Source organism: Rhea americana, unplaced genomic scaffold, assembly GCF_003343005.1.
Source record: "Rhea americana isolate MKP2758 unplaced genomic scaffold, rheAme1 scaffold_60, whole genome shotgun sequence".
NCBI lineage: Eukaryota > Metazoa > Chordata > Aves > Rheiformes > Rheidae > Rhea > Rhea americana.
The window spans coordinates 987,022-1,000,332 of NW_028186757.1; the positions used below are offsets into that span (position 1 = coordinate 987,022).

Genomic DNA, 13,311 nt, shown 5'->3' on the forward strand with positions numbered 1-13,311 from the left:
CTGACTACAAGTTTGAGTAAATGTCATAAAGTATTACAACAACTAGTTAATATTTATGAGCTGCTGTTCACACAAAGCATTCCTAGGACGTTCTGGTTTTTCATTTGTGTTACAGGATAAATAGTCATTGAAGTTGTGTATGGGGAGATCATTCTAAATCATTCTAACCTCACTCGGTCAGTGTTGTATGTGAGTGACTCATTCTCTTTCTTCCAGAATATCTGAGGAGATGGCTCCCCGGAGATTCGACACTCCAGTCGCACTGGGTATCCCTCAGCCACGCCTGTGTTCTGTAGTTTCTCTATAAACACAGGTGCTTTGTGTACTTCCTTAGCTGTGAAGATAAAGAAAGATTGCAGCAATGTTGACACTAGTCTATCCAAATGTAGCCTTTCTTTCAGCAATATGCTAAAAACATTAATGAAAATTTTATCTAAGTGGCAGGAAACTTCTTAATGTTGTTCCCATGAATCATGAAGTCCAGTCCTGGTTCATCTGAAGAAAACTGTCACATCATCAGTTTTTTAAAGAGAAAAGTGAGCTCCAGTTTCCCCAGAAAGAATTCAAATGTGGAACATCAAGACTAGATGAAGTGGGGCACTGTGCCTGTTAAACAGCGCTCCCTTGTTCTCCTTAAAAGCATGGAGGTCTTTGATTATAGCAGGGTCTGCTCCTCCAGAAGGTTGAAATGGCATTAATTTAATATCCTATGAAATACACAAAAATATCATACTAACAACTCACCGGAAGATATGAATGTGTAAAAATTGCCATTTAAAAAAAACATCATTGAAGTAATTGGCCTGATTTGTGGTCTCCGCTGTGCCTCAGGACAACGGTCCTCTTCCTAACTGTGTACACAGAGATCAGGTGCCAATCGACTTGTGCTAAAGTGTAATGTGAATGTATCACTTAGAAACACAGTATTGCTCTGTTTCTAATTGTTTTCCTTTTTATTTTTTAAACTCCCCACCTCCCAGTCACATCATTTTACTGCACTTAGGTTTTCCTTTTTCATGTAACCCTGACAGTGCTCAGTATGAGGGGAAGCTTAGTTTGAAGATGTTACCTGCAACAATGAGCTCCAGGCTGAATGTGTTTTCCCCAGCTCGGTTGCTGGCGATGCACGTGTAGATTCCAGCATCTCGAGTGGTGACTGGTTCTATGATCAAGGAGTGTACACCATTCTCACGCACCAGCATTTTGTGTGAACTATCAGGACGAATTGGTCTTCCGTTAAGTTGCCAGCTTAAATCGGGAGTTGGTAATCCACTAACCTTAAGCATGAACGGAACAATGGGAAATGGTCTTAGACAAACAAAACACTAGAGAAGTGCTGACTTGCTACTTCAGAGAAGTGTTTTTTTTTTTTACTATTTTTTTGCTAGTGCAGCTGTACCACGAGATTTAAAGATGTAACTCTATCCTGAATTACACATTGACTCAGTTGTATTCATTTACTTACTTACCTTCTGGCCAACTCCCTGAATTAGAGGATGTTTCATGGGTGTGACTGAAAAGAGATCAGTGTTTAGATATGCTAGGATCTAAATAATAATACATGGCAAAACAAAAGGCAGAGTGACACCTTTTGTCTTTTTTGATCGTTTGCTCCTCATGAGGAATGAAGAGATGTTCCTTTCTAGCTTAATTTCTTACGGGAAAACTTGCAGACATAGGGATGTTAGCTGAGTAATCACTGAACTCTAAATTCCATTCCACTTAGGTAGAACTTACTAGTGACAGCGCTGTCTGCACTAGTTTATACTTGGTCTGTGTGAACCAAACTTGCGCTGTTGAAAGCGATGCCATTTGCTGTAGGTACTATGTGAAAACAAATAGCTGCTCCCAAATATATCAGCACAAAGTAAACAGAAGTCTTAAAGTTTCAGACAGTCTAATCATCTTGATTTATGATTTTGCCTAAGAGAATAAATTGAGGGGTGATTGAAACTGAAGTGCTAAAAGGACTGAAAACTGAGAAGCACATTGTGTTTATGATGTTTTCTGTTACCCCCTGTAACATAGCTGGATTCTAAACATCAGTTTCTTGCTAGCTGTAAGACTTGCCTGAAGCGCTTTCATTGAGGGGTAGGCAAACTTTTTATTGCAAACTTGCTTATAAGCAGTTAACCTATTGACAGTCTCTGTAACTGCCAATACGTTAAATAGCTGAAAAACCCCGTATCATCTAACTTGTTCTTTTTGACTCAGCTAACATGATAGAAAGGTAGCTGTTATCCTTTGCTTGGTACTTGCCTTGCAGTCCATTCTGCAGAGTTTTCCTTCTTGCACAGTCAGGTCTCCAGGAGCCTGAAGGAAATGAGGCCGGAAGAATCGTTCCTGAATTGGTTCATTTTCATCACCACTGTCCCTTGATCGAGATCGTGGTCTTAAAATAAAATGAAATAAAGATTTTTTTCCTCTCTGCTAAATTACAAGAAGTATAATCACTTACTAGATTGTTTTAAATTTTAAGTCACTTCTTTGATGTATAGGCATATTTATTTACATATTAACACACACGTGGTGGCATTTAACTCAGACTGAGAAAAATGACTGTACTTACTACTTAAAGTTAACATACATTTTGTGGCAAAATATAATCTAGAAAACAATTTTATTATAGAATAACTATACTTATAATAATTACTTATACATGATAGAATTGATTAGAATTAAATTACCAAAATACAAATTTAAAAAGGTTGTTAGGCCTGTAGTGTGTTTTTGTGTTCTGTGCATTTAAGCCCTTCACTGTTGCTGATTACACTCAGAAGTAAATGTACGGTCTATAACTAGGTTTGCTTTTCAGAAAAAAATAGCAGCTAAAAGCTAGCTCATCTCACTTTAGATGAGACTTTCCACATATTTTTCATTTTCTCTAGTTTTGCACTACTGAAGACTACAGAAAATTCTGTGAATTAAAGTACAACTGCTCTGCATATTTATTCCTCATCTAACATTTTTTTTTTGTTTGAGATATTGCTGACCGTTTTCAAAGTCACTCAGTTGTGGTGTCAAACAATAAGAATTTCATCTGTGAGCAACAAAAAGAAAAGCTTTCCTCTGCAAACTACTATTAATAAATAGATGGAAAGTGTTGACTTCTTTTTGATGATCTTCTCATGCTTCCCACAGCTAAACTATAAGCAAGTGTGGAGGAAAAATCTAGCACAAACTGCTTCTTAATTTAGGACTGGATACTCAACTGAAAAGTATACTAAATGCTTATGCAACTTTTCAAGTAACTAAATCCAAGTCTTAAGTACCTGATTTTTTGCCACTGGGCATGCCCAAAGTTACTTCAGCAGTGATGCTGCGTGACAGCTCGGAAGGACCGCGGAGCTCAGCTCCTGTCCCTTTTGCCCATACACCTCATGAACGTGCCTGCAGCAAGGACAGGCGCCGCGCGGCTAGTGAAGGACGGCTGCAATCTCACCTGCGGGTAACGAGTTCTGCAAGGCCAGCCAGAAGTGATGGTATCCAGTTAGTGCTACGCAGGGCGAGCAGCCCCGGCAGGAGCGGCCCTCCTGATACTTACTTACACGCAGCCTGTTCAGACACTGTTCACAAGGTAACGACCTAGTAAGGTGCAAGTAACTTGTGCTTCTCAGTGTGTGCGCTACTTGTAAGGCTGAGCCAAACAGGTTAAGTTAATTAGCACCACAGAAGTGTGAAAAACATATCTGTAAGCTACCATCTCGCTGCTGCATCTGTATAAAAAGGCAGCATTGGTCAAAACGGGGGGGTGAGGGGTTGGACGTTTACATCAAATGCAATGGTTAAACAAAAAAAAAGCTATGCATTTATGATTGAAACTTTTTTTTTTTTCTAGTGGTATTTTCTCAAATCCTTCCTTAACTAAGTTTTCAAATGACACGTTCAAAAGGAAACCTAAAATCAGAATGTCGTTCAGACTAGGGTCAGAAATTAATAATGCATTTTGTTTCAATTCTTTATAAAATTTCCTCAAAAATTGCACACTACTTTTAAGCATTTACCTTGAGAAGTGAAACTAGAGTTTTTTTTTTTATTATTCTAAAACATGTTGTGGTTTTAAAGAAAGAAGTGAGGGGAGCCAAGTAGTTCAGATGTTTAGGAGTGATGAATGGCAACACTCTGGAATACCTTTGGATTATTTGGGGGTTCATTAGAAGTTGTGATAGGGACATCAAATTGCAAAAATAGATGGCGCAATGCTGACATCAGGTCACACTGGCGTGCGCACGCTCGGTGGAGACTCCATGAGCTGCTACAGATAAATGCACTAGAAGTTTCAGAGAGCAAGAAGCTAAGGAAGACTTCACAACTGACCATACTATAATGATGACCACTAATCTGGGATAAGAGAGATTATGTTCAAATTAATCCTCTAATTTAGAGTAAGAATATTTCTTCTTTTAAATCTTTCTTAAATCTCACACTTTTAAAAGCTATTTTGTTTGGGGCTTTGATTGTGTTGCAGTACAAGACAACTTAGGTGCCTAAGTCTCATGATTGATGGCTAAGAGATTTAGCCCCAGCTTTGTACTCTTCAGGCAGTTCAGAAGTCTTTCCCCTAAAGTAATACTAAGGAGATAATAGTAACAAACTAAGCAAAATTCAGAAAAATATACAATACTAAAAATTAAATAAACACAATTATAAAGAAAATGTTTTAAAATAGCTGTAAACTAGAGAAGATAACAAAAACAGTAAGTTGTTCCGCCAAAAGACATTCTGTGAAACATTTAAAATACTTCAGGAAAAAGTCTGTCAACAGTGTAACAAATCATAAAGTTAATAAAGCTAATAATCCACACTTGTAAACAAGTTTTTGTTGCTTTCAGACAAAAAAAGGAAAAGAAAAACACACCTTAATGCCCCAGAAGCATTGCTTACAAAAAGTATATGAAAAAAATACATGAGACAACTATTCCGTTGTATTGGGGAACACATTATTGTGGTATTGGTGGGAGTCTGGCTTAGGACTACATGCTCAAATTTCATCATTCTCAGGAAAAACTGGATGACGGGAATAGTGAGAAATGTTTCTAAACAGAAATAGTGCTGTGCTGAAGATTAGCAGAAACAGACCTTAAGCAAGCAAGCATAATTAGGATGAGACCTTCAAATCTGGTAATTGTACTGGAAATGAGAATTCCCTTTGCTCTAATTTTAATTAACCTGCTATATGGAAATCTCTTATTTAATAAAATTCATAGCTCCACTGGATACCCATCCAACACTACAATAGCTGCCTGAGGGCTTGCAGCAATTATTAGAAAATAAAATACCAAACCATAAGCAGCCTCAGGTTTCAAATGCATTTGGAGAAGTTTAAAAATCAAACCTCCCCCAATATTATCCAAGGGCTCTGCCTGTCGCAGAAAGAAACCGATGCACGTTTTATCCTTCAGAAAAGGGTGAAGGTGCAGAACTGTCAGCTGCTCGCTGCTCCCTTGCTTGCATTTTTCTTTCTCTTTTCCTCATTTTTAGAGATGTTTTCCTTTCTCACTTCATGTGTGTGCATCGACCAACTTAGCTGGAACCTGACTCTTATGGCAGCTCTTCCCTTCATGGACATAACACGAGACTTTTATTGCAAAACTGCTACTGTCATTTAGCCGTTACCTGCAGGTATAAATCACCTTATTTACTGGAGAGGCTACACAGCCGGGGGGGCTGTTCTGACAATCCAGCGATAGCAGAATATTCCCCTGCACAAGTGATTTGAGCTCTGGGCCTAAAGGTGAGACTTTTCTGTGTAGTCTAAAGATGTCTCAGCTGTGTTAAATAACCTCATAAAAACTTTCTGTAATGAAAATAGGTGTTTGAAGGGAAGATTCCCTTGTATGGTCCAAAAACATAAACCAAAGATTCAAATGTGAATTAATCACAAACTTCACAAAAGATAAGTTTAATACTTTTTTCCTGACTCCTAATTCCTTACAAGAATCTGAATTGAAATCACATTAAAATATTTCAAATGCAAATCTAAATTTGTGGCTTGGAGTTATTTCTACTGTTCCTTTAAATGAATACTTACTAAAAGTTGCAGAATGTATAGCCAATAGAATCCCAATTTACAATTAGGTGACATGTTTTAAAAAACAGTAAGTGACCATGGTCTTGCCTAACAGTTGTAGTGTAAACTGAGATGAGGAGTAATTCATGAATGTCACAAGGCAGAGAGCACAGAGAAGATGCACAAAATACTTAAAAGTCACGTAAGTTCAGAGGTTGCACCTGAATATGCAAAGCTCGCAGAAATCTTTAGACAGCAGAGGTGAAATTTCTTCCTCTATGCCATACTGCTAACTTACCTTCTTATTTTGGATTTGTTATCTATCACAGTAATTTTGCAACGCACATACTAAAACAAACAAACAAAAGGCATAAAGTACCTTCTAACATGAGGCTGACCAGGAGGTGTCCGAGGACTACGGCCTCTTTGATTTACAGCCTGAACCATAAGCCTCCCAGTGCAGCTTACTCTGCCCTGTTACAATGATAAAGAGAAGGAAAATTAAAATACTTAAAGCGTGTACTGTTAATGAATTTTCAACCTGATGCCTTCTTTTTGCCCACCTGCTACAGACCTGCAATACAATCTCATATTTCACAAAGTCATTTAAAAGCATTTGTCAGGATAGCTTCTGGAATCAAACTATTTTATCAGCTTGCAACCTAACAACAGCTGTGACTGTAACAAAGTCACAGGCTTAAAATATTCCAAGACTTGCTTTACACTCCAGAAGATTTTTCTGTTAAAAAGATTACTAGGAACACCAGCAATTAAGTCATTTACACAGTATATTGGCTAAGTTACTGACGTGGAAGCATTTGGCAGGTTTCTGTGTTTGGCAAATGGAAAAATAGGCAAGAGACAACAAGTAGTTCAAGATAGGCCACCCTTGCAAACGACACCTGGTAAGGTGGCAGGGTAATGACAGATCTGCCGCCAAAGCAGACTGCTCCGCTTGCTCTGGTGGGCTCACAGGTCAGAAGTCCATGAATGCAGAAAAGCAGAAGAACTGTCCAAGTTCTCTGAGGTTCCTCCCTGAAGAGAGACCCTTGTTTGGGGGGGGAGGAATCCCACTTGACTGCATCACTGGGTATCAGATAGTCCGGCCTGCTCATTCAGGTTATTCGCCACGAATGATAAAGCCTTAGATAAAACGTGGGGACTCCTGCAGTTAGTTCTGTGCTCAGTTTTGCTTTGTATCTTATGTCAAACTTTTTTGTTTTGTTTTGTTTTGTTTTTTTGGGGGGGGACAGATTGGACACTACACTCGCAAATTGCTGGGGAGGCACAGCTGATATCCAGGACACTCTAGAATTGACTATACAAAAGGCAAAGGCACCTACTGGGTCACACTCAAGAGGAGACAGTGAGACAGTAGTGCTAGAACTAACACAAATTCTTGCAGGGAAATACGCTAAAAATATTGGAAGCCAGAAGAGAGAGGCAGAGTTAAGCCATGTGATGGATACAAGAGCCCAAATCACCTTTGCATCAGCCACTTGAGGTGGACTTGAGCAGAGAGAATGGCACTTTTCAGGGCAGCAGAAGAGGTGTAAGAAACAGCAAGAGAATTTTAGCCATGGGATAGCTTGAAAAAGCAGTATCTGTGCAGTGCTATCCAAAAAAATAGACTTCTACACATTCTGGAGTTAGGGCAAAGGGAAGTAAAATGAAGGTGACGTCTGGTTTAATATTGGATTAGCAACTCGATATGCTAAAGCTGCAGTACAAAATATACATACTTAAACATCTATACATCTAAGCTATCTATAATGTATTAAAAGTGTATATATTTTTATATAACAATTCAGTAATTTTAATCATTTTTAAAAATATTATTTTTTAAGAATGATTCTATGAACTTTTAGATAAATATGTAGATGTACAGCTCCCCACCACCATCTAGTAGCAGTGTGACAAGCACCTGCATTACCTTTGCAGTAAATGTGAGCTCCACACTCACATCTGTCAGCACGAATAACAAAAGCAACAAATGTGACACACTTAATTGCGGGTAGAGGGGAGGAAGGAAGAAAATGCAAACAGCTGCTAACAACTGCCAAAGCCCAGCAAACAATTTCACACAGGTGACTAAGCAGGCACCGAATGGCAATGATGCTCTTGTTACTGCTGGACTGTTGGAAATGAAAGTCTTTGTGTCCCATTTTTATTCTCATGACCCAGTTAGTCAACGAGAAAAATATTTGTGTCAAAATAAGCCATTGCTCATGACCTGGAGCAATTTCTTAGCAAAAAACTTTTTTTGTGGTACAAGACCATTAAAAACATCTGGAACAAATACTGTTCTATTTTAGGCACCGCTGCATATTAACCTTCTGCTGGGAGGTGATGAATTCCCTCATTTTGGAGAGGGAAGAATGAGCAGGAGGCCAAAGATTTGGAAGAGGGAAGGAAGTGGTGAGCAGCAAGTGATTCATGAGAACACGGCCTAGAACATCAGGAAATACAGACCTAGGACTGGGGGTGCATCTTGCAAGGAAGGTGAAAATGAGATGAAAGAAGGCAAAAATACCGACTTAAACCCATAGTTACAGCTACTGGAACGAGATCAATTAAGGGATGTAAGGGCTGAATCATGCATCATTTTGTGGTGTTCTTGGTCTGAGGTCAGTTTGCTGACCTTAAATTATATGGCAAATTTTACCGCTGTCAGAATCTAAATTCCAGACTGCTGCACTTTATATTGTAGGCCCTGGTGCAGAAGTCGTTACCACAGCTCATTTCCAAGGTGTCAGTAAGTCATTTTGCTTATGGGAATTCTGCAGTATTAGTCCAGCTCATCAGAGACATAAACAGGCAGCACTTTAATGAACTGGATCCTCGGATTTAGTAAACTAAATCCATTGCTACCAACTAAGAATATGCCCTTCTACTTTTACTTTGGTGGTCCTAGTGGTCCTGACCAAAACTCAGCCACAGTCTAGCAAATTTCTGCCAGTCTGTCAGAAACCTAATGGGAGCTTCCTTATATTCAGGTATTTTGCTTTTCCTAAGGAAGGTTTGCCAAATTTGCCTAACTTTATGATAGCTTGAGATGTAGACAACTTTCCATTAGAATTTATGAAACTAAGCCAAAATTATTTCCACTCATGATGACTTAAAAGAATTGGAATCCAAATCTTTTAGTGTGAAAGGCTCGTACATTAACTCCTAGCTGTTCTTTGCCTCCACTATATTGTTGAACACACAGGGAAAGCAAGCTAATGCTAGGAGATACAATTTTGTTTACTTGGAAATTACACTGTGAAGACAGACTCCAACTGGCTTGCTGAAACAAATGTTTTGTTTAGTGGATCCAGTGGATGATGCTTCCAGTTCTTCTCCAAAGAAGAGTAAGCACAGGCACAGAATCCCATCATTTCACAAAGCTGCTTTTTCACCCCCAAACCAGAAACACCATAGAAACTTTTCACTTTAGTACACTTAAAAATCTACCAAGAAACCAGTGATTATCAGAAACACTGATAATCTAGTTAACTGGTGTGTCAGAATAACAAACATTAAAAGTACACCCTAAATATGCTTCTAAAAACTATTCAGGAACAGATTTCAATGCCCAAACTCAAAGGCAGTTCATCCATCAGGTACTTTTAAGACTTTTGTATCAAGCACTAGGAGTACATAGGGGAACTGTACATGCACTAACAGCACTAACAGGAAGATTAACAGGTTCTGTTTCCTACCTTGAGCAAGCAGATAAGTATTTATCAATTCTAAACTTGCTGTGACTTTGTACAGTTTAAGCGGTTGCAAGTGCTATAAGACAATGCTCTTCTACGTGTAGAAGTTCCCATTTTGAAAAATTACCTAGGCCTTTTGCTATTTCTCTAAAGTATTATTTTGTATATGTGGAAATAACCTTTAAACTACCTAAACAGTGCAATTTGTGATATCAGGGGTCTCAATTAAAGGTGCTATTGTGTGCCATGCGTTCCTGTGTACAGTCACAGACAGCACAGAGACGCTGCAACATGAGCAGGACTGACAGTTAAAGAGTAATGCAAGAATGGAAGCGTCATGTTAAGTAACCTAGCAACATGCACAACAGAGCACAACACTCCTGTTTAGATTAAACTCTGTCTCAGTGATAGAGTTTGTTATTTTACAGTGTAATCCTGCTTGCAGTTCTGGTCCTGGCAAGCACTTAGTGCTACAGAAGAGAATAATTCATTATATCCCTTAAGTTATGTTACTGCCTTGCTTTCTCATGTGCAAATCATTTCTCTCAATTTGCTGTGCTGTAGGAAAAGTGGACTGAAAAAGTTACTTCAGTTGGATGCTTGAAATGTGACTTTAGTTATGTTTGATGCACTAATGGGTTTCTTTTTTATTACACAGCTCTTGTATTGAGTCTGTGAAGAACAAACGGTACTACAAAACCAGTAACACTGCATGCTTCAGAAAAAAACATTGCTTAAGGCTTTGGGATCAGCATTGCAGACCTCCCTCTCCACATATTAAGTGCTATTTTTTTTTTTTTGCCTTGTAGAATTGCAATCATTGGCTTCAGTCAGTGTGCAGTATCAACAGAAGAATAACGAAAGAGCTTAGCTGAACCGGGTTATTTTTGCTGGTAACCTTGATTTTTTCCCCTTGTGTAACACACACGCTATCCATGGTCAGTTAAGATACTGAGATGATAGCAGCTGAGACAAAAGGAGAAACAGTGATTAGAAAAAATACCCTCCCCTCTGAAACCCCAAACCTTAAGGAAAAAATTGCTGTTGACTTGCTAATCTCTTGGAGATAGAGTGGTCCCACCCTACTAATGCAAGATGAAAACAGGAATCTAACTTACACAGTTTATGGTGACTTCATCATTTAATTAAATCATGCAAACATAAGATGAGATCATTTTCTGAAGATTTATGTTCAGAAGCATGTTTGCTCTGGAGCCAAACCTTCATTTACCTGTGGGTTGGCTGCCATAATAGTGTAATTCCCATCGTCATCCAGGGTGGAGGCTGTAGTATGCAGCGAGCAAGTTCCATCAGGTTCTCTTTGAATTTGGTAGTGATCACTTCTTTTCGAAATTTGCTTCCCATCTTTAAACCAATAAATCTATAGCAAAAAACAAAGCATGGCTGATAAGAGGTGGGTGATTATTGCCATCATTTCTCAATTAAAGACGCTAACAAATCTCAACTGCTGAAAACCTCCCTGGTAAGCATTAGAAGGAAAACAATTTGATCAGCTAGTTAAAAAAGTTTAGTACTATGCTCCATGAACCAGTTTCAGCAAAGGCATGTTAAAGAATAGCCTCTGTCAAAGAGAAAGACTGCAGGGCAAATATTTATATAAGACAGATACAGGTGTAAGGGCTGTATGAATCTCAAGGACATAACAGCCCCTGAACATTTCAAGAACTCTAAATAAATGTCATTACAAAGAAGAGGTCCCAATCAGAAAAAATTACTAATTTTAAAATTTTAGTTCACTCAAACCTGAAAAAGTTGGACACAGCACTTAAGAATGCCATTGCTGTCTTTTCAGAAAATAAAAGCATAAAACAAGATGATTATAGGAATAATGAGCCCAGTGATTAATAAAATAGAAGTCATGATCCCATTATTGAAACACCAGTTTTGTTACATATCCATTACACAGACGAGACTAGTCCAAGAAAGCCAGAAAGGGATTCAGCCACTCTCACTGGAGGTGAACAAGTTCAGCACACAAACAGGCCAACTCAGTGTAAGTGCATGATTTAGACCAACAGTGTCACCCAGATGTGACAGACTTCTATAGAAACAGACAGATTCATAGAGTAACAGGAAATATTTTGATGTAAATCAGCATATAGATACCCTTAATAGTTGCAGGCCAACAATACCATAGTTCCAAGTTGTACAGAACAGTTAAATTATCTCTCAAACAGAGGTCTTTTCCATTACTTTTGATACATAATTTTATACTCTGGCTGACCCAAGGTCTAGTTTTGATGAGCCAAAAAATGATGTATACAGAATAACATCTTACAGTAATTTACAAATTACACAAAAAAACATGTATGTGCTTTTAATGCCTCCTACTTGAGGGGAAAAAAAGCTTCAACTATTTTGAACAAGCTTTGGGGGGTTTGCCGTACTTTAAAAATAAAGATAAAACTCCAAACTGAATCCTGCTGAAAACAAGGGAGAAACATATGGCATACGCAAGAAAGCACATATAGCAATGTACACGGATGGAAAGCAGGGACAGATACCGATACCAAACTGGGCTTGGGATGAATTAACCCAGAGCTTTGAGAGGCGGGTTTGTGTGTTCAGCTTGAACCCTGGGGATCTCCTCCGACCCTGCACACAGGCCTTCTCCCAATCAAGTAATTTCTCTAATGTGACAGGAATAAGAAAATGCAAACCTAAAGTATTTCTGACTCACTGCTACTGCCAAAGATATGAGGGAGAAGAACAGGTCCCCGTATGACAGAAGGAAGGAAATATTAGCATCACAGAAGATGACAGATCTCTCTTACCATTTGGCAAAAAAAATTGTATTTGTTCTGGTCACAGGATTACTGGGACCTTGTGCACGAGGAAAGCAAACACATTTTCCTCAGTGTAATTCCTGAAGTGAGAATTTGCATCTCTTAGTGAGAAAAAGGTACTTGTTTTCCAGTGACAAAGCAAAGAATTCCTGATAGAATTTAATATTCCAGGTTCTTCATACTATCAATATTTCAAACCTCTAGATTCATTCACTTTGGGGAAAAATTAAGAATATACTTCTAAATTTCACTAAAACACAACAGACTGGAGGATGGAATGGGCTGGAGGGAATGAGTGGAAATTTCCCTTAAAAATTAATTACCATGTATGGTTTTTACATTAAGAAGCATTATATGTAACTAGAAATGATTTCATTTCCTAAATAGCTGGTTATACTTGTTTCCCATTTTGTCTGTCAGCAGTCTTGCAGAGACTCTGCGGTGCTAACAAAAGATTTGGTAACGTCTGCTCTGCTGCTGACAGAGCACTTACTAGAGATGCACAAGATATGATCACGCACATACACATGCTAATGGCTGTTGGCAGCAATATAGTTGCAAAAATGAGTTTTAACTTGTGTGCTTTACATGTTTCATAACGTTGCTTGGAATCTACTGCATTAAGTAGTAATTATTTAAGAATAAAGCACTTATCAGAAATATCAGGAGACAAGCCAGGAATTATTAAATGGAAATATATGCAAATATTAACTGAACCAGATATCCAAATGTCATGCATAGGTTGTTCAGTACTCACTTCCACTAAGTTTAAAAGTATTGGCATCAGTGTAGT

The 13,311-nt window shown here is 38.4% G+C and overlaps 1 protein-coding gene across 5 annotated transcripts in view; it reads right to left on the reverse strand.

Annotated features, from left to right (window-relative positions):
- Window positions 1–13,311, reverse strand: part of PALLD (palladin, cytoskeletal associated protein) — a 211,623-nt gene that overhangs the window by 4,354 nt on the left and 193,958 nt on the right. For all 5 annotated transcript variants that reach the window (XM_085319862.1, XM_085319861.1, XM_085319863.1 and 2 more), the window contains 5 exons: window positions 10,943–11,092; window positions 6,390–6,484; window positions 2,260–2,392; window positions 1,070–1,277; window positions 169–334 (listed from right to left, as the gene is read on the reverse strand). In XM_085319862.1, the coding sequence (XP_085175988.1) occupies window positions 169–334; window positions 1,070–1,277; window positions 2,260–2,392; window positions 6,390–6,484; window positions 10,943–11,092 (752 nt within the window). The remainder of the gene's footprint in view (window positions 1–168; window positions 335–1,069; window positions 1,278–2,259; window positions 2,393–6,389; window positions 6,485–10,942; window positions 11,093–13,311) is intronic.